We start from the raw sequence: 20124 nt of genomic DNA, 5'->3' as shown, positions 1-20124 counted from the left end.
CGAACACAGTACTACACAGTACCCATCATGGAGTACGTCCTCACCCAAGGCCAGGTCAGTGAATATCCCCCGCATTTCCGTCCCTCACTTAAGCATGACGCCAACCTTATCGTATCGCGCGTCTCATGTCAATTGATGCTTGTGTTCGTCCGGCGGACCTTTTCCCCCATTTACATGTTCATGACCAAGGCCGCGCCACCGAATAGAGCAGCAGCTCCCATAGCGCCGGTCTTCACGGGCATAGCAGCTCCCGAACTGCTGCTCGATGCACCAGTGGCTCCGGGAGCGGACTCAGTCGCCGCGCTGGCGGTGGGAGTTGGAACATTTGAGGTGAAAGGGATACTGCTGGCGGAGCTGGCACCGCTGAACACAGGCGCGCCAGTCTCTTGAGATGGGTTGGCAGTAGCTGTCGCGTTGTTCGGGTTGAGGACATTGTCAATGACGTGGACCACACCGTTGGCGACAAGTACATCGGCCACAACCACGCGCGCACTGTTGACAAAGACATCGCCGTCAACAACGGCAATGGTGACGTTGTTGCCCTGGACAGTCATGAGGCTGCCGTTTTGCAACATATTGCTGTAGCCGACGGTGCCTTGAATCACGTGGTACTGCAAGATCGAGGTCAGATCCTCCGTGGTAAGATTGGGGAGAGCCGAGCCGATAGCTTCGAAGGCGGCATTGTTCGGAGCAAAGACAGTCACGTCGGTCAAATAGTCAACGGTCTCTGCGAGGTCCGCCTCGGTCAGGGCACCCGCGACGGCGGTGAGGTTGGCCTGAATGGCGGTTTCCGAAACGTTTTGTGGGATGATCAACACCTCATCGATGATGTGAATAACACCGCCACTGAAGTTAAGCGGAGCGCCGGTGGAGCTTGCGTTGTTGAGCAAGCCAGAGAAAAACGACGTGGAGTTATCGCCAGGAACCGCTTGCACCACTTGACCTCCAGTCACATTGGTATACTGAGTGGGCTGCAGCAAGGTCGGAACGAATTGGATGTCGGTGAAGTTGGGGTATGCGCCTTCCAGGACGTGGTAGGTGAACAAGCCTTGAATGAGGGCTGTGTCATTCTGCGCCAGTGCCGCTCCTGCTGAAGAGTTGAGAAACCTGGAGAAAGCTTGGTTGTTAGGAGCAAGGAGTGTGATGTTCTGGCTGGACGACAACTGGCCAACAAGATCGGGGAAAAGTCCCAGGTAGGTAGTCAGGTTGGACAGTTGAGTGGTGTTTGCCAGCAACGTGGTGAGATCCTGGGCAATAGCTGCAGCCGCGAGCGCGCTGATAGCCAACGACTTGAACAACATCGTGTAGGATGTGAGCAACACTACTGAGATGGCGTGGGAAGGCTGGCTTGTCAGCAACGGAGGATGAAGGGAGTGGAAAGAAAGACCTTGCTTGGAGGATGGGAGCACAGTGAACAGTATTTGAGAGCCCGTCTGGAGGGGTGTTCTCTCCAGACCAGACGGGATGACAGTTGACAGATTCTCACCACAAGCGGGTGTGTCTTGATCCGGTTCGTCGGTTGCTGCCACGCAAGCACTGCCTTGGTATCGTGTAACTCAAACCTTCCAAGGGTGCAGTATGGCCCGCTGAGCACGCCAATGTCTTGGAGCATGGGACCATCTTCCGCAGTGATCGGACCACAACATTCACACGCACAGCCGTCTTTCGTGGCGATGCCCCAGTCAACATCATTGCCTGATATCGATGACGAGTTGTACTCTCTGCAAGGGATGGGAAGCTCTTGTCCCCCACAAGAAGACCAATGAAACCATCAGCTTCTCTTCTTTTGGACTGGAGCCCGGGCAGCCACAGCCAGACATGAAGCATAGACCTTAACTAAGAGGCCCAGAAAGGACGCGCTGACCATGTGTTAGCAGGAGTCCCACCTTCAGAAGCGCCGCCCATGCCCAATCAGGACCGGAAGAGATCGGACCATATCCGTGAGACGGAGACGAGGCTGGCCTCGATCGCGGGGAGTGTCTGGCAAGGACGGCACGGGCGATGATTGAAGGTTCGAAGCAGACGAGAAAGTGGGAAGTTGAAAGCTGGGAGCAGGGGTGTCTCGGGTTGGCCGTGCCGAATCCGGATGAGGAGGAAGCCACCCTGTCGTCATGATCTTCTGCCGAGAACGCCAAGAACTGGGCTCCCCGCAAGATCGATCGCTTAGGTGTGGCGCGAGTGGCGGTGCACAGCATGGAGAAGCGGACAATCCTGGTATGAGACTTCCACAACAGGCTGTACTCGCCAGTTGGCCTCCTTCACGATATGGTCTGATTTGCCAAATCTTCTAATGTAGGTAGTCTGCGCTTTATTCTTCAATCTTCACCTCACCCTTACTATGCCCCATCTCGGTATCCGTGGACTGTAGTTTTCCCTTAGTCTCATTCTTGCCCGGAATCCTCTTCCACTCCATTGGTAAAATACCTAGTGACATACAGGCGCAAAGAATGGCCGTGAGAAGAAACACCCGTGTCAACGCGTGGCTGTATGCTTGTACGACCGTGCCAAGTTGTTCCGGCGGGACGACTCTCCGAAGATCCGTCGCACCCGTGTTGACAATGGCGTGAGCATCGAGACCGGTGGTCCCCGACAGAGTGGCAACAAGGTTGGTCGAGAAAACGTTCTGACTAACGGCGAGGAAGACGGAGCCACCAAGCTGCTGCATGAAGAATGTCAAGGCCAGACCGATCGGGACGTCCGCGCGGGACAAGACGTACTGGACTGGCAGGACCGAGTTCTGAAAGCCTGAACCAACACCAAAGCCGTAGAGGATCTCATAGCCGATCCAGGCATTGTGCCCGGAGATTGGGCTCAGGGTCGAAAGCATACCCGCGCCAACCGATGAAAGAACAGGTGCTACCACCATCGCGGGAACATAGTAGCCGATCTTTTGTGTAATGATGGCCGAGAGGACGCCGAATACAACAAACGAAAGGCACAGCGGGATGGTGCTGATGCCCGCTTGGATTGCCGAATCTCCTTTGGCTGCCTGGAACCAAACCGCCAGGTAATAGGTGACGGACATCAGGCCTCCGGAGAGAAGGAACATGAAGGTCAAACTGCCAGCAATGGACCGGTTAAGGACGACGCGAGTGGGCGCCATCGCCGTGTCTGGCATGACGACTTCGACAACGATGAAGGCGACGAACAGGATCGAGAAGGTCACAAGAAGGCCGACAACCTTTGGTTCCGACCAAGAGTAGATGGAACCGCCCCATTGCAAGGCGAGGATGAGGCATACAATGGATGGAATGAAGAAAAGGACTCCGACCGGGTCCAGCCGTTTGAGTTGCGACATCACAGAGAGCTTCTCGCTCTTCGAAGTCGCTTCGGGATGCAGGAAGACGAGAACCGCGAGCAACGTGAATCCGCCAATCGGTAGGTTGATGTAGAAGCACCATCTCCATGAACTGACTGAATCAGCACGTAACCTTTACTGGCCCCTTACTTGACTTACACGTTATCAGTGAGAGCGCCACCCAGGACGGGGCCCGCCACTGACGCTGCCCCAAAGGACAGGCCGAACAACGAGTTGATAACAGGCCGCTTGCGTGGAGGAATGAGTGGAAGTGTAAGGACCATAGCGCCCGAGAAGATGAAGGCTGCTGCTAACCCGGCAATGGCGCGTCCGACGATGAAGGCGGTAGAGTTAGGAGCGGCACCGCAAAGGACTGATCCAACCTCGAAGATCACAATCGAGACCACGAAGACCCATTTCGTCGAGTAGATCTGATAGACCCGGCCGGAGATGGGATTAAAGCAGGCGCAGGTCAACATGTAAGAACTCCCATACCAGCCAATATCCTGGATCGAGTCGAAGTCGTCGGTAATTCGTGGGATGGCCGGAGCAAGAATGGTACGATCCTGTGTCTATGAGCTCGATATCCATGGATGAGGTCGCATGGGAGACGCACCAGTGCAATCAGAAAGACGGATAGAAATATGCCGATAATGACCGTCCAGAACTTGAGAGACTTGGGCTGGAAATTCTTCTCGGCATCTTCATACTCGTTGGCGGGTTCTGATTTCTTATCATGAGCTGGCTGGCTGTCGACCGGCTGGGCTGGCAGAGCTGCCGGCACATCTTTGGCAGAGTTGAAGGAGGGAGAAGCTGTAGAGACCATTGTCAGTCGATCGATAATGGATTTTCGGATTGAGGGTGTCTCACGACATGTTGCCCAGCGGCGAGCTCATTTCATAATATAGCTTTCCGCCCCGGAGATGGAAGCACTAATCTAGTTCGCCAGATACTTCACAGTCATTGCTAGGTATAATCTAAAACCCGAGCCAGCGTAGAGACCATGGTTAAGGCACAGGGCGGACAGAAGTCTCGCCAGGAAGGAGATGATTGCGGACGGTCCGTTGGTGTTGATGGTTTCGAAAAGCCCCGATTCGCCACGGCTAACCATTTCTCGGGGCTTCTGCTTTCCTCACCGGCCGATCGGACTTTCAGGGTGTCCAAGTCGTGACTCTTCACGTGGTATGATGACGCCTGCACGGCTGTCGCTAATGCGCGTTTCTCTGACTCAGTGGGCTCGTAGCCTAAGAAGTGAATACTGGACTGCTGGCAGGTCGTCCAGCTCAGAAGCTGCCCCAGCCAGGCCATCCCCCCAATGTAGCCCATTCCAACTGGTTCCTCATATGGGGGCCCGGGTACATTTCTGACTCCATCGTTCCGTTGCCACCTTGCAATTTTGTGATAGCGGGTTGGCTCTGATGACTGAAGTCCATTGGGTCCATGGACACTGAGAACTCGTCCATTCCCGAACTCATACTGGGGCCTGCCTGTTCGGTGTGAGAGGTAGCCAGCGCGGCCTCCCCCATATGCGCCAGCCTAGATTTAAGGAAATAGACGATCCTAGGTGGCACCAAGGTCTCTCCTGATCGCTCAGCGGTCGTCGCACAAGCGTGCCACGTCCCAAGGATAAGCTTGGCGAACATCTGGAAGACGGGGCTATCTCCATCTCTGAACAGCGCGCCAAACCAAGCCTCATAGTTGTCGCTCATGACTTCCCAGGCGTGCCTGGCCTGCTCGCTCATAGGTCGCCGTTTCAGATCTTGGATGATGTGGATGTACGCGAGGAACGGGAAGTAGAAGTGATTGAACCAGCGAAATCTGCCGCTAAGGGGCGAGCTCATGATCCTCGTATCGCATTCCAGCATCGTCAACGCGTGGGAAAGGGCAGCCTCGCGCTGCTCCCCCGTCCAGCGCAAGCTTGGACCCGAGTGTTTCACGTAGTCGTCCATGAGTCGACACTTTGCTAAGCTGGACCGTGTAGTCCAAATTGTCATGAAGTGGATGGGGTTCTCGGGGTCGCAAGACTTGAGGTATCGGTCTTGGATCACTGCCTCCATTGTCGCCAGGTCCGCAGCTTCCGCCGTAGTACCGACCCGGGGGTGTTGTTTGGCAATGATCTTCAGAGCTGGACTGGTGAAATCAAGGTGCGACTCGCTGTATCGAACAAAATCAGCGACTTCGCTCCGCACGACGGCAAAGATGGCTTCGGTGGCGCCGCCTTGGATTGTGGGCGGCTCCTTCATCTCTGGTCGGAGGTCCGGGTCGTTCACGTTGAGTGGGATCTTGCAGTCCCATGTCGGGTCCAGCGTTACTGTCTTCGAGCTGGCAAGCTGCCCGATGCGACTGTCGAAGAGCGTGAGAGACCACCACAGTCGCCGACGTATTTCGGCCTCGAAGACGGTGCAATCCGCAAGAGCTGACTCGCAGTGGATGCCCATGCGTTGCGCAATGCGAATTGCGACGCCCAGCATCGAATGGAGAGATTGCGGCACGGCGCTGGGTTGGAGAGAGATCTGCAACATCAGCAAAGCAAGAGACTAACCGGAGCCAAACACTTACCAGGTAGAGAAACAATGCGGTGAGACATTCGCGGTCGTTTGTCCGGAGGAATCCGCAATTGAGCAATGCTTGCTGGCAGGCATACTGGTATCTCGTCAATAGTTGTTCCTTTGGAGAACCAGCCATGGTCTGGCACTCCTCTTCGGAGAGGCTCAATATAGCAGTGCAGTATATACTGAACATGAGAGCCTCGAGAATAGGGTCGATGGCTGTGATTTGGCTGATAGCGTTGATGATGCGTCCTTGCATGCTAGGGATGTGTGTGACCTTGAGCAGCGGGTTCACATTGTCCAAGTATACCTGCCATAGCCTGAAAATCTGGACTGTGTCTGGATGTAAAGAAGAAACGTCAACGGCGGCCCCTCTAGAGCCAAACAGCAGATGGTCAGCATGTTCAGGGGACTGTTCCCACGCTTCCTTGATGGCCATCACTTGCACCCCATCGTCCTGCGACGAGTCGCTGTTGTTGCCGTCGTCTCCCAGGCTCTGGGTCATACTGTGCAGGATGTTCTTAGCTCCATAGTGACTTCCGAACCTGGCCAACAATGAGGGCGTCAAGGTATCAGCTCCATCTGAGTCATGGCCCTTGCTTGACTCGATGGTGGACTGACGGCCCGACTCCTTATGCAGTGGCTCGAACGCGATGTGGTTTTGATGAAGCAATTCCTCATACTTGCGCAGCCTGTCCAGCAGCTCCCGCTCAGGAAACCTGCGTCTCTTCTGGCGCGGAACAAGCGTCGCTGGCACACATTGTGCTCGAAACTTGATGCAATTGGAGCAGGGCAGTTGCCTGTCGCATTTGACTTTGCGCTGGGAACACAGCACGCAAGCGAGCATCCGCGGCGGCTTCGAACGCTGGCGTTGAGACCCGCCAGGCGGCGTTTCAGGAGAATCGGCTGTTGTAGACATGACGAGGATAATTTCATCGGCTTCGGCATCGACTTGATGACAGCTTTGAAACCGTCAAACAGCCAGCAGCGCAGCTACAAGACTCCGTCCCTGGGTACTAGAGCCAGCAGCAGTCTTGGCGCTGTAAATGCACTGTTTGACGCCCAAGAGATCATAAGTCACGAAGATGGCCACGGAGTCTTCCAGGTTGCTAATCACCTGTATCATTCATGAGCAGACAACATTTCAGACGCAAATGGGAACTGTCAGTCGCAGGCGACCCCGGCTCCAACTCCCATACATATATGGATTCAAAGTACTATAAGGCACACGGAGTATTGACAGATGGGACACCTGCATCGCAATTACTCGTCCCTCCTTGACTTGCAACATCTCGGTCTTATTCAACTAACGCGCTGCAATGCACAGTTGCTAGGCTATAAATGCGCATTCCATTGATCCTCCCGATCCACTGTGCTCGGTGAACGGCTTCCACATCAGCAGCGCGTTAAAAGCCTATGGCCCAGGCGGTCAACCATTGGACATGGCCTATCCGTGCGGTTGGCCAGGCCAGGGCCCCAGGCTCCCACCTCCAAGTTCAAATGCTTTGGCAGCTTTCAGAACGCCCAAGTCGTCCCACTTCCGGCCAATCACTTGCATACCCACAGGCAGCATTCCTTTTCCGGTTTTTGCTGGTGCCCAGCCACAAGGCACGGACAAAGCTGGATGACCAGTGGCGTTGAATGGGCATGTATTATTCGTGGCTCCAACAGCTAGTTTGATCTTGTCCATCACAGTACTCCCACCATCGACTTCTGGTCGCAAATCAGGATGTGGAGGCGCGACCGCTGGCGTTGTAGGAGTGACAAGGACATCGAACTCTTCTAGAGCTCTGTCATAAGCCGCTCTCAACTGCAGCACATGGCGATGGGCTTTGGCTTGCACCTCCGGACCAAACTTCTCCTTCAAGAACGTCTCGCAAAATAGGATATTGATCACGGCGGGGTTCGCCACTCTCAAGAGATCGTACATCTCTTGGTCAGGAGGCCAGCGCAGAGAGAGGTGTGGGATATTATGGCTGAGGACGTCAGGAATCCGGCCGCCGATCGCCAAACCTGCAAGATGTGCCCGTGTAGCTGCTGTCCAGATCGCAGGTCCTGACAAATGCATCGGCACCGAGACTTCGGACACTGTCGCTCCGCTGGCCTCGAAGTGCTTGATTGCAGCAGCACGTACAGTTTCGGAGACCTCTGCTTGTGAACCTGGGAACGCAAGCGATTCTTTGATGATGCCCACCTTGAGACCCTTGCCAGGATTTGGAGCAGATGCTAGCTCCATGGAATAGTCGGTGACATTTTGCCGGAGCGGTGATTCAGGTGACATTCGAGGGTCGAGGCCGTCGTATCCGGCAACGACAGTTAATAACGTGGCAATGTCCTCTAGTTTCCTTGCCATTGGACCTGTGTAGTCAATCATGGGATGAAGTCCCGCAATACCCGTGTATGGGACTAGACCATGTGTGGGTTTCAATCCATAGATGCCGCAGTATGCCGCGGGCAGGCGGATGGAACCCGCTTGATCTCCGCCCATAGCGAGTTCAACGTCGTCGCCTGCGTCGTCCAACCCAGCGACCCCAGCAGCACGGGCGTTGGCCAATGCGACGAGGAATGCGCCGCCACTGGTGCTCCCTCCAGCATTGTGGTCGCGCAGCCACGGATTGTGGACCGGCCCGTTCGCAGAAGTGTAGGACATAGGCGTCAAGGAGTAGTTCTCACAGGTAGACGTGCCGACAATCGTGGCTCCGGCTTCCAGCAGTCGTTTGGTTATAGGGGCATCAATAGTGGCGATCGGGTATGTGCCATCCCTGGAAACAAACTGAGGGAAGGTGCCGCAGGTATGTGGCAGTCCAGCCACAGCCATATTGTCCTTCATCACGATCTTCCGCCCTTCCAGGATATGTAAAGCTGGCTTCTCCGCCACAAGATTTGCCTGGTGACTCCAGGCATTGTGGCTGTTACTCTTTACCTTCCAATACTCTCGTCCGCCGAGGGTGGGAACTGGCTCAAGTCTAGGATCAACGTAGTCAGGCAGGTTATTGACAACCGCTGCTGTCACGTCGGCCGATTGGAGGACGAGTAGGAAGGCTTCTTCATCAGCCTTAGAAGTGATCCTAATGTTGTTTCGTGCGGCGACATCGTGCAGGACATCGAGGGTAACGCTCGACCTTCACAGGTGTCAGATATGTCTCCGAGGGGAAATCGAGTTGACATACTGCTGATCCTCTGCCAATGCTACGATCGACATCCTCGACAGATCCTTCTCTGTCTACGCTCTTCGAGGATGCTTGCCGCCTCTCTGCTTGCGGGTTAGGAAGCATGAACGCCATTGCTGATATTCCGTCGATGGGCCACGCTGAAGTCCGATGTCGCAGGCGTTGATCTCCACTCTATAGGACCCGACCCAGGAAAAAGGAGGAGGAAGATTCTTGAGAGAGCACCCGCAAGATGGTCAATTTCTGGTCGAGGGTATGGATCTCGTTGTCCTGAAAGCAGCCTTCGGGTACCTTTAGATGGCGATAATCCGACAATACACAACCCATCGCTGGGTTGGCATCAGCCTTGAGCATTAGGAGGAATATTCTCCAACCAGTTCCATTCGACCAGCACCCTGCCCAGGTCAACGTCGGCGAGACCGGCAAAGGTGTTGACGGTGACATCGATATCTTTGGGCTGGCAGCCAGTACACCTGTCCACTACCGTCAAATCCACACTTTTATTGTCCCTCCTTGCTCTTATCTTCTTGCCACACAACGGATTCGCGTTCGGGTCGCTACCAACACTGACAGCATCGAACACAATGTGCGAGACGGCGACAATCTTGTCGCTATTCTGGGACGTAACGCCGCAGGCACCGAGACCGGGTTCGTAGTACGTGAGGTCGCCGGTGTATGGGCCGCCATTCCCTGAGGGTAACGGGAGATTTTGTCTATGCTTGCGAGTCGACAGGCCCGCTGCCAGACCGATGATCAAGACGATGATGGCGAGGACAACCACCAGAACAATGATCTTAGTTCGGCGCGAGGAATTCCTCCATTGATCGAGGAGTCCTCGTCTCTGCCTCGGGTACGAAGGCGGCTGTGGTGCTGGCACTGGCTTGCGTCGGACTGTTGTTGTCCTCACGGCATCGAAGGCTGCTTCGTCTGCCTCGCCCATGTCGGTAGTCAGTTTCCTTCGAAACGAGTGTAGTAGACGGAGTGGCTCTCGTAGCAAGTAGTCTTTAGTCTTCAGTCGGTTGGAGTAGGAATGTGCACGACGAATCAAACGCGAGCGGCAGCGAGGTGGGCGTCGACTGTCGTCCGGAATCTATTATACATAGCGACCTGTTGGGAGCAGCGAGAGCATCTTCACATTCAGGAGCAGGAAATTGCGCGCCTCGCTTTCGCATCAGCCACGACTGTGATTGGCCGAGTTTGGCATACCCGGCCGTGACTGTGGTTGTCTCTCAACGGAAGTCGGGGACAGCATTTCCAAGACTTTTCAGATCTCGCAGGATCGATGCTGCGTGGTGATAATGCAGAAAGTATGCGGACGAACGCATCTTTTGAGTTCCGCAGCAGCAATCTGATGTGGAGGGGCTGAAGCAATGGCTGGCGACAATGCTGCCGGTCCTGTTCCCTCTGATCACATCGTGGAGGGCAGTGAATGCGTGGGCTGCGGCTGACCTCAAGCTGATTCTCTTTTTGCGCATTCAGAAGATGAAAATTCACATAGAAATTATGCTCCAGCAAGAATATACCATTGTTGTAGCTCCCAGACATGCAAACAGGTACGAGTTCGCCATAGGACGCCACAAGGATGACCTCATCGAACGCGTCGGGCGATGATGGCGTTCTGTCACCGCCCCCTTCGCCGTTCTCAGACCTTGAGCTGCTAGTCATCCCCACCGATGACTTGGGCATGGTTGCCAGCGATGATAACACTCCGGAAACGGCTGAAGCTCAGCCAGCACTGAAAGTGATAAGAAAGCGCAAAGCAGCTGGGACGCGTCGCAAGCTTACGTATATCTCGAGGCATTTTCCGACGGAGAAGCTAAAGAATGACCAGCAAGAAGTTGCGCCGCAGAAGGAAGACCAACAAGGTGGCTCTAAGCTGAGAAGTAACGATGCATCGAATGTGAATCAGGATGATACTTCGAAGACCAGCACACTCCCGGTGATACCAGGCCGGCCCCGAATCTACTATGGACTCAACATCGATGAGCTCTCATCTGACTCGAGTCTCACGGATGTTCCCGAAGATATCGGACCTGACCCTTTCTCTTCAGATGTCACGTCGCCCAGAATCCCTACCGTGGTACAGGCAGTCAAGGTCAATACCAAGAAAGTGCGAGTGCCGACAAAGTCACCGTATTTCGCGTCGGCACACAGGCATCGACCGACCTTCCTATCAACCCTGCCATTTCCGCCTCTATCCCACGAAACCTTTGGCTTGATGCAGGAACGCCTCGCTCACGACCCTTTTCGTCTTCTCATCGCGACCATCTTCTTGAACAAGACGCCCGGCGAGCGAGCAATGCCAGTCTTCTACCAGCTCATGTCGCGCTACCCGACGCCGACGGACCTCGCCAATGCTGAAGTCAGCGATGTGACTGCCATCATCTACGAATTGGGGTTTCAGAACCAGAGAGCACGGAAATGCGTCGCCATGTCCAAAGTTTGGCTCGAGAAGCCGCCAGAACGTGGGAAGCGGTATAAGAAGCAAAACTACCCTTTGAAAGGCGATGGACGGGACGTCGGAATGACTGAAGTTCTTGATGACAATGACGGGCGTGTGGCATGGGAGATCTCTCATTTGCCAGGGCTTGGGCCTTACTCACACGACAGCTGGCGCATGTTCTGCCGTGACAGGCTCAGAAACCTCGCTAAGAATTGGAACGGGGAGGGTGCGGAGAATCCCGACGGTTTTGAACCCGAGTGGAAGCGAGTCGTCCCGTTGGATAAGGAATTGCGCGCGTGGCTTACTTGGATGTGGTTGAAAGAAGGCTGGGTTTGGAATAAAGAGACCGGAGCGCGAACAAAAGCAAGCGAGGAGTTGATGTCAATGGCCCAAGGAGGCGGCATTGTCGTTGAAGAAAAGGACTCTGATCATCTTACCGTGAAGACCGTTCCAGGAGACGAACTGCAGAGCCTCAAAGCGAAGAAAAAGGTCGAAAGTACTGCAGGAGAATTTCTGCCCGAGGTCTCAGATATGGGGCGAAGGAATATTGGGATAGTATCTGCAAACAATGCAACTTCCTGCTAGGTGCGGCATTTCGCACTCGCTCTTGCAAAGTGTAATCTACAGCATTCCAAATGACATTTCTTGTACTCCATTTGGGACGTAAGGCGCTCATCGATGCCATAGTTGGCCACCGATAAAGAGGGTTTGGGAAAAGGCCCGGTATCTGGACGAGTCGGATGAAGTGGGCAAGGCTGATGATGCGTCCGTCTTGGCCGAGTTCCGAGTGTGCGGGCAGTTGGCAAGCACCTACGAGTAGCGAGCCGGACAACAGTGCTGATCAAATGTGCCGTGATCTGAGATTGAGAGGTAAGAGGAGGTAGAAGTTGGCCAGCGGCCAGTCACATGCAAACAAAGAGCGCTGCATACGGGCCGGTAGTTCGTACTCCGTACCTGAAGCTGCGGTGACAGGAAACAGGAACGAGACAGGGACAGCGAGCACCTCCACCACGAGGGGCAACGTGGGCAACTTGCTGCAATGGCATCATTCGCACCTGCTTCTCCACGTCTTGTACTGCACGTCCATCCCCACTGGCCCTCAGACCGAGACACCTCGACGTAGCAATACAAGTCGCCTGCATGCAACCTGTTTCAGGTGTCATCTCCCTGTGAATCCCATCCTGCGTGTCTGCACCCCGGCATCGACACGTCCCTTCCGTGAAGCGTCCTCCTTGCGACTGCCCCCAAATACCTCGCTCCGTCCACTTCGGCTCCAGCGTAACTATTCGGCCTCCTGCTCTTCTTGTCCGCAACCTCGCAATCGTGAGCGTCAACAAGCCCGGACCGACACATCATAATACATCGAGATGGTGCACATATCACTCCCCAGAGGTCTGAGCTCATTGGGCAAGCACAAGGATAAAGACCACTCAGGCAATGGTTCAAGTGCCAATGGCGATGGTGGGGGACGACCCAGTCCACCGAGACTCGGGAGCAACAACAACAGCACCGCTGCTCTGGTCGACCAGAAACCATTGATCCTTAAAGTTTACGTTATAAAGGTACCAGTGCACTGCTAGCAGATGTCCTGGGCCTCACTAATGGTGTCCGCAGGCCCGAAACCTGGCTGCAAAAGATCGGTCTGGCACGTCCGATCCAGTAAGTGCCTTGTCTGCTGCGCTTCTGAGCCGGAGCTAATAGTTCCAGTACCTGGTTGTCACCCTCGGGAATGCAAGGCAATCGACGCCCTCCATTTCAAAGACGCTCAATCCAGAATGGAAGATATGCTTCGATATGCCTCTGACGGGTGTTCCCCTCCTCGAATGCATCTGCTGGGATAAAGATCGCTTCAAAAAGGACTACATGGGCGAATTTGATATTCCCATCGAAGACATCTTTCCTAACGGCCAGATACAAACTCAACCGCACTGGTACAAGCTGCACTCCCGTCGTCCTGCAAGCAAAAAGGGAAGCAATGTGTCAGGAGAAGTTTACATGCAGTTCTCTCTGGTCGACTCGGCCAACCCATCCGCGAGTCCAGAAGAGATTCGAAAGAAATTTCAGGCCTACCTTGGAGCTGAAGAAGAGGACGACGAACTGTCCCGCGTCTCCTCCAATCTGGACGATCCCGGCATGGACGACGATCTAGATCCCGAGGACCTCGATGATGACCAGGAGTCAGTCACCGAGAACGAGTCTGCCCACAAATCGGCGCTTGTCGACAAAAAAGCCAAGAAGAAGAGGCTGGCCCGCCTGCGTCGCCGATCCATCGCTGCTAGAGCCTATAATTTCCTGCAAGATGACAACGATGTGAACGGCGTCCTCTTCATGGAAGTGATCAAGATCACCGATTTGCCGCCCGAGCGAAATATGACGAGAACATCATTCGATATGGATCCGTTTGTCGTTGTCGCCTTGGGTCGAAAAGTCCTCAGAACGAAGGTGGTGCGACATAATCTGAACCCAATCTACAACGAGAAGATGGTTTTCCAGATCATGCGACATGAGACTGGCTACTCCTTGACGTTCAGCGTCATTGATAGGGACAGCTTATCGGGGAACGACTTTGTGGCTTCGACCTCATTCCCCATCCAGAAAATGATAAGCAACTCTCCTCAGGAGGACCCAGAGACAGGTCTCTACGATCTACCTGAGCCTCCCGAGTACTCGCCAGCAATACAGCAGAAGGGCCGCTTCCGGATTCCACTGTCACGTACCTCGTCGGCTAGCAGCATCTCGAGAGCGAGCCGCCCAGGCTTGAAAAAGGAGGATTCGAATGTGTCGTTGTCAACTTTGAGTACGAATGAAGCACTTCGACCCCCACCGCCAACGAGTATGCCCTCAGAGACCAATTTGACTAGTTCAAAGGGCCCGGTGCCTGAACCTCCTGCAGCCCAACCAGCGGACGACCCAACAATGACTTCGTACGTCATTCCTCTGGAGCTTAAAAATAAAGAACGGTGGGAAGCCAAACATAGTCCGGAATTGCATCTTCGAGGGAAATACCTGTCTTATAAAGCCCTGCGACAGCAGTTCTGGCGGGCCATGCTGAAGCAGTATGATGTGGATGAAAGCAGGAGAATCAGCAAGATCGAGTTCACTACCATGCTGGACACGCTAGGCTCCACTCTGAAGGAATCCACCATCGACAGCTTCTTCGGGAGATTCGCTGCAGAGAATGAAGACCTTGGCGAGGTCGACCTGACCTTTGACCAGGCGGTCATTTGTCTGGAGGAACAACTACAGAGAAGTAGCCAGAAGAAGTCTCAACTGGAGAAAATCAAAAGTGCCGGGGGCTCCCATGATGTGATACCAGAGGTTCCGACGGTCAATGCTGAAGTGCCGAACATCCCGCAAGAGTCCACAGGAACGCCTGGCGAGGAAGGCAGATTTCTAGGGAATGATCTGGGTGAAGAAGCAGACGAAGAGCATGTTATCGAGATTCGCGAGTGTCCGATCTGCCACCAGCCGAAACTGAACAAGCGCACCGAAGCCGACATCATAACCCACATAGCTACCTGTGCTAGCTCGGACTGGAGACAAGTCAACAACTTGGTCATGGGTGGCTTTGTGACACAGAGCCAAGCCCAGCGCAAGTGGTACTCCAAGGTCATCACCAAAATCAGCTACGGAGGATACAAACTCGGCGCTAACAGCGCGAACATCCTTGTCCAGGATCGCATCACTGGACAGATTAACGAGGAAAGAATGTCGGTCTATGTCCGCATTGGCATCCGCCTTCTCTACAAAGGATTGGGGGCCGGTGAGATGGAAAAGAAACGGATCAAGAAGATGCTCAGGTCATTATCCGTCAAGCAAGGCAAGAAATTCGACGATCCTGCCTCAGCTGCTCAGATCCCAGGGTTCATCGCTTTCCATCAACTCGACATGTCCGAGGTTCTGCTGCCAACTTCCGACTTCAGGAACTTCAACGAGTTCTTCTATCGCGCTTTGAAGCCCAACGCCCGGCCGTGCAGCGCACCCGATCGACCGGAGATTATCACCTCTCCAGCAGATTGTCGGTCTGTAGTCTTCAACACGATTGATGATGCTAGGCGCATCTGGGTCAAAGGCAGAGACTACAGCCTTGAGAAGCTGTTTGGTGACGCATATCCGCTTGAGGCCAAACGGTACAAAGGTGGTAGTATGGGCATTTTCAGACTCGCTCCTCAAGATTACCACCGCTTTCACATTCCAGTTGACGGCACCCTGGGGACGCCGAAGGCTATCGAAGGAGAGTATTATACAGTCAACCCAATGGCTATCAGATCGGCGCTAGATGTCTACGGTGACAACGTCCGTGTTTTGGTGCCGATCGACTCGGTCGCGCACGGTCGAGTCATGTACGTATGCATAGGCGCAATGATGGTCGGGTCGACAGTCATTACACGGAAACCCGGCGAACGAGTCAAGCGAGCCGAAGAGCTTGGGTACTTCAAGTTCGGAGGCAGTACGATCCTGCTGTTCTTCGAGCCGGGAAAGATGGTGTACGACGAAGACCTGGTTGCGAACAGTACCGGAGCGTTGGAAACACTGGTATGTTGCGGACTTCTTGCATTCAGGCATCATACTGACGAGGCGATAGATCCGCGTAGGTATGTCCATCGGTCACTCACCGAACGTGGAACCACACAAGCCGGACATGAAAAAGGACGAAGCAAACATTACAATGAAAGACAGGCAGGAAGCACGTCGCCGGATCGAAGGTAGCCTCGCCCCTGAGATGGACACTATGAACATGCTACCAGACGATATGGACTCGGGAGACGCGGCAGGAGATGCAGCGCCCGGAATGAGTTCGCTGAATCCGGCGAATCTGCAATGATGACGAAGAGCATGAATGATGAGCATATGACTTAGAAAAAGATGATGGTACGAGGTAATGCTGGGGAAAATTGAAGCATGATGAGCGAATACAGGCGGACGCGTCGCCCGGGTGAAAATCCTCACCCGGTTTGGATGGCACGCGTCCGGCGAGGTATACATCAGCATAAGCAAAAGCCGCGGATGGGCAAGAATATTGGGGAGACGTAGCCCGGGAAACAACGCCTGTCATGGCGTTTAGCGGTCACTGGACATGGCCTGTCTCATAATTATATGGTTCGTGTCGTCACGTTCAACTGCGACGGCCATGCCACGACACGCTTGCTCCAACGCATTTTCTCACTTGCAACGTCCTCTTGCCCATGCCGCGGAGTACCGGATCTCAGCAACGCTCATTCATACGCCCAGACATTGAAGTGACCTAATTGTAACATTGCCGGGCCATATACCTCCTCGTCGTGGTACCTCATCCACGCATGGTAGAATGTGCCTTTCCCCCGGAGGCGGACGCCCATCCCCAGATACCAGACGCGAGTCACCGAGTCACAGCCCATTCACACAAAGTCCATCACCGCCATCACCCGCCTATGCTCGTCCTCAGCGACGCTCATTCGTACGCCCGCATATCTAATCGATCCGACCGTGAAGTTGTTGTGGGGCCATAATGCCCCATCGTCGCGGTACCTCAGCCACGCATGAATGAACATGGCATTCCCCTCTAGAGTGTCCCTTCCACACCCCTTTTGCCAGACGCCAGACGCGAGTCGCACGAATTGAAGCCCATTCACAATAGTCACCATCGCGACCCACCGCCTGTGTGCGCGCACCCCGACCGACAGCTTCTCCAGTAGACGAGCGGTATTGAGGTCCTTGGCGCCCACGGTATGCAATTCTGCTGGTCACGCGCCATCCGGCGTCATCCTCACCGCTTCAGATGGGCATATACTTCACGCACATCCAGCCACAGGCGCCGCCAGCCATCGCCACCCGTTCCCGCCCCACGTAGCTGCTCAAGCAGAAATCTACCGAAGAAATTTTCCATGCTCTGATTATCATCCATCTCCCCCCGCTCAACTGACATACAGTTTTGACGTGTGGACGGCATAAACGAAATGAACGGGCGGAGTTGATGCATCAGGACGCGCGGGTCCGAAAAGGCCGGCGTGTATTGCATGGTTGGGGCGATGATGCAAGATAGGGACATTGTGCGCGATGAGAACCTGAACCGTTCGGGCGTGAAGCAAATTTAGAAGTCAATCCAGCGTCGAGGCCGTACGGATGGTGTGCGCTACATTACGCGCGTGATCAGGAAAACTTGCGCCTTGTAGGGTAGGCCGAGGCAGAAGGAATTGAGTGAGGCGACGTCCAGGTGGTCCGTCACTTGGTGGGGGATGTACGCCAGGAGGGCTTGTAGAGGGCCCCTTTGGGGTGGTGTTTGGTTCTCAAGCGGTGAGGCCGTGTGATAGTTGTGAGGATCTGCAATTGGTATCTAAGATAGCCTTTGGTTAGCGGGGTTCAACTCGGCTCAATTCAGTTCAGTCCAATGCAATCGAGGTGCCACTTGATAGCCCACCAGGCCTGTCTGCTATGAAAGATCTGGAAATTGAACTCACCCAATCAGGTACCGTGGAACGTACGTGCTGTGGTGAGGAGCGGACGAAGCGCTAGTGTGGAGGTATATCTCTTTTTCAGCCATGATTGCAAGCACGAGCACGAGGACGAGCAGCTCTGGCGGCGTTTCGAATATCTGGCCATCTTGAACTGACGATAAGAGCCGGATAGTTAGTGACGGCTGACAGAGGGTAGGTAGGGTCAATCCAACGAAGACCGAGGTGGGCGCGAGGCACGGTTTCGCAGAACCAAACCACTCGGATGGACGTCGGCGGCATAGAGCAGTGATTGTAGTGAAGTAAGCGGAGCGGCGTTCATCCTCCAGCACGGCCTAGGTTGAACGCCTTTCGCTGTTGTCGGAACCTCCGCCTGATTAATGGCCACAACCACCAGATGCCAGCGACCGGCAACGTAGCACCAGCTGCTGCAATGACTAGCAACAGGACGGTGAGTATGCGCTTCTGGCTCTTTGACTTCCTGATCACGTCGCTGTATCGCATGTTGCTGAAGCTGACTCTAGAGTACTGGGTGGCCCAGCCCCAGCTAGGCACGTACTTGTCGAGCCGCTCTTCAATCCACTTGCGCCATTTGTACAGAGGCGAGGTGACCGACGAGCTCATCTCGGTGTAATTTGCCAGCGCCAGATCCGCAATGACATGAGCATCTTCTGTGCGCTCTGCCGTGTAGCTGGCGAGTGCGTCCATGCTGTTCGGAGTATTGTCCAGCTTTGAGAACAACACCCGCACCGACTCCAACCCAGCGTTCATCCCTTGACCGTAAAAAGGGACCATCGCGTTCGCGGCATCTCCTAGTATTACGACACTGTCTCCGAAATGATGTGGCGAGCATTTGATGTTGATCAGCGGGAGATGTTGGTTGCGCTTGAACTGCGCCACCAGGTCCGCTGGCGGAATATACGTCGTCACGCCGGGAAAGTACCGATCGAACGTCGACACCAGATCTGCGTCAGACCCATTCTCAAGCTTGGAGAACAGCTCGACGGGCCCAAAGAGCGTGCATACAAAGGATCTGTCGAGGTTGGGGAGAGCGATGAACATAAAGCTGCCAGCCGGCCATATGTGCAGATTGTTTGGAGAGATGGCGAAGTCGCCTGCCTTGGATGGAGGCATTCTGAACTCACACCACAAGCAGTCGATGTACTCTTGCTGGTAGTCCATACGTGCGTACTTCATCATATGGTGTCTGGTTGCCGAGTGTGCACCATCAGCGCCGATACACAGGTCGAAAGAGACCTCAATCTCCTTTGCCCGTCCGGAAGAACCGGTGCTGTCCTTATCCATGACCTCAAACCATGCCTTTTTCTGCCGGAAGTCGGCGCCTGTCATCTTGTGCTGGAAGAAGAACTTGACGTTAGGTAAGGAATCCAGGTGGTCGAGCAAGACTTTGTTGAGCTCCCCACGGTCGACAGAGCGTTGGAAGCGGCCATGGACATCATATGCTTGGGATTGTTGGGACAGGGCGCCCGTGGCGGTCCGGGCGTGGATCATCCGGCCATGCATGGGGATCGTCCGGTCGAGGATTCTATCCAGCAGATCGGTGTTTCCAGCCGACCGAAGCGCGTTGCTCCCACGTTCAGACAGAGCAAGGTTGATTGACTTTGTGAAGTTGAGAGGTGTGGTTTCCTCGTCACGCAGGTCTGCGAAGGACATCGTTAGCGTTTAGATCGACCATGTGTTTAGGAATGGAGACTGAGAGACAGGGGCATTCAATGGACACAATATGGGAAAAATAAGACATAGGACGCAAATTAGAAGTCCTTTCCGAGCGACTATGTGAAAGAGGCGAAGTTGATGATAGATCGGCTGCGAACAGGATAGGAAAGGTCATCCAGCCCGAGAGGGAGAAGCGACAACGACCTGAGAGACGAGTGACAGGACTCCTCGACAGGACTTCTCGACAGGACTTCACGACTTACCATTCCGTAATTCGTATACGTCTACCGTGGCGCCACGCGCTGCAGCATAAACCGCAGCCAGCGAGCCGACTGGCCCAGCACCAACAACCACCACCTTCTTTCCCTCCATCCTACTGGGAACTGACAAACAGGTGGAAATGAAGAAGAACCGAGGGCGGCGACGCGCGGGAAAAGGCACTTATACACGAAAACGAGCCCGTGATCGCAGAGTGAATGCACCCTGAGTGATGAGTCAATGATGTGGTGCGTCAATAATTCAATATCAACATCATTCACGGCTCCGGCCTCTTCCG

At 54.4% G+C, this 20124-nt stretch overlaps 8 protein-coding genes across 8 annotated transcripts; 2 read left to right on the top strand and 6 right to left on the bottom strand.

Moving 5' to 3' along the window:
• Positions 1 to 170: 170 nt before the first annotated feature.
• On the bottom strand, positions 171 to 1301 carry A1O7_01276 (uncharacterized protein; the record flags this gene model as incomplete). The annotated part of the gene is made up of 1 exon (XM_007755314.1): positions 171 to 1301. The coding sequence occupies one exon, from the start codon at positions 1299 to 1301 to the stop codon at positions 171 to 173; it is 1131 nt and encodes a 376-aa protein (XP_007753504.1).
• A 1007-nt stretch (positions 1302 to 2308) lies between these two features.
• A1O7_01275 (uncharacterized protein) lies at positions 2309 to 4124 on the bottom strand (the record flags this gene model as incomplete). Its single annotated transcript, XM_007755313.1, has 3 exons — positions 2309 to 3410; positions 3458 to 3864; positions 3915 to 4124. The coding sequence occupies 3 exons, from the start codon at positions 4122 to 4124 to the stop codon at positions 2309 to 2311; spliced, it is 1719 nt and encodes a 572-aa protein (XP_007753503.1).
• Positions 4125 to 4581: 457 nt separating this feature from the next.
• On the bottom strand, positions 4582 to 6766 carry A1O7_01274 (uncharacterized protein; the record flags this gene model as incomplete). Its single annotated transcript, XM_007755312.1, has 2 exons — positions 4582 to 5811; positions 5858 to 6766. 2 exons carry the CDS (start codon positions 6764 to 6766, stop codon positions 4582 to 4584), a joined length of 2139 nt encoding a protein of 712 aa, XP_007753502.1.
• A 528-nt stretch (positions 6767 to 7294) lies between these two features.
• A1O7_01273 (uncharacterized protein) lies at positions 7295 to 9049 on the bottom strand (the record flags this gene model as incomplete). Its single annotated transcript, XM_007755311.1, has 2 exons — positions 7295 to 8969; positions 9018 to 9049. The coding sequence occupies 2 exons, from the start codon at positions 9047 to 9049 to the stop codon at positions 7295 to 7297; spliced, it is 1707 nt and encodes a 568-aa protein (XP_007753501.1).
• Positions 9050 to 9357: 308 nt separating this feature from the next.
• On the bottom strand, positions 9358 to 9957 carry A1O7_01272 (uncharacterized protein; the record flags this gene model as incomplete). The annotated part of the gene is made up of 1 exon (XM_007755310.1): positions 9358 to 9957. The coding sequence occupies one exon, from the start codon at positions 9955 to 9957 to the stop codon at positions 9358 to 9360; it is 600 nt and encodes a 199-aa protein (XP_007753500.1).
• Positions 9958 to 10599: 642 nt separating this feature from the next.
• Positions 10600 to 12045, top strand: A1O7_01271 (uncharacterized protein; the record flags this gene model as incomplete). Its single annotated transcript, XM_007755309.1, has 1 exon — positions 10600 to 12045. One exon carries the CDS (start codon positions 10600 to 10602, stop codon positions 12043 to 12045), a length of 1446 nt encoding a protein of 481 aa, XP_007753499.1.
• Positions 12046 to 12827: 782 nt separating this feature from the next.
• A1O7_01270 (phosphatidylserine decarboxylase) lies at positions 12828 to 16285 on the top strand (the record flags this gene model as incomplete). Its single annotated transcript, XM_007755308.1, has 4 exons — positions 12828 to 13022; positions 13075 to 13119; positions 13168 to 15996; positions 16046 to 16285. 4 exons carry the CDS (start codon positions 12828 to 12830, stop codon positions 16283 to 16285), a joined length of 3309 nt encoding a protein of 1102 aa, XP_007753498.1.
• A 1924-nt stretch (positions 16286 to 18209) lies between these two features.
• Positions 18210 to 19565, bottom strand: A1O7_01269 (kynurenine 3-monooxygenase; the record flags this gene model as incomplete). The annotated part of the gene is made up of 1 exon (XM_007755307.1): positions 18210 to 19565. The coding sequence occupies one exon, from the start codon at positions 19563 to 19565 to the stop codon at positions 18210 to 18212; it is 1356 nt and encodes a 451-aa protein (XP_007753497.1).
• Positions 19566 to 20124: the final 559 nt, after the last annotated feature.

The sequence above is a fragment of the Cladophialophora yegresii genome, assembly GCF_000585515.1.
Source record: "Cladophialophora yegresii CBS 114405 chromosome Unknown aczIN-supercont1.1, whole genome shotgun sequence".
In the NCBI taxonomy this organism is placed as follows: domain Eukaryota; kingdom Fungi; phylum Ascomycota; class Eurotiomycetes; order Chaetothyriales; family Herpotrichiellaceae; genus Cladophialophora; species Cladophialophora yegresii.
The sequence above is the reverse complement of the archived record's forward strand: the minus strand, read 5'-3'. Positions and strand labels throughout refer to the sequence as shown.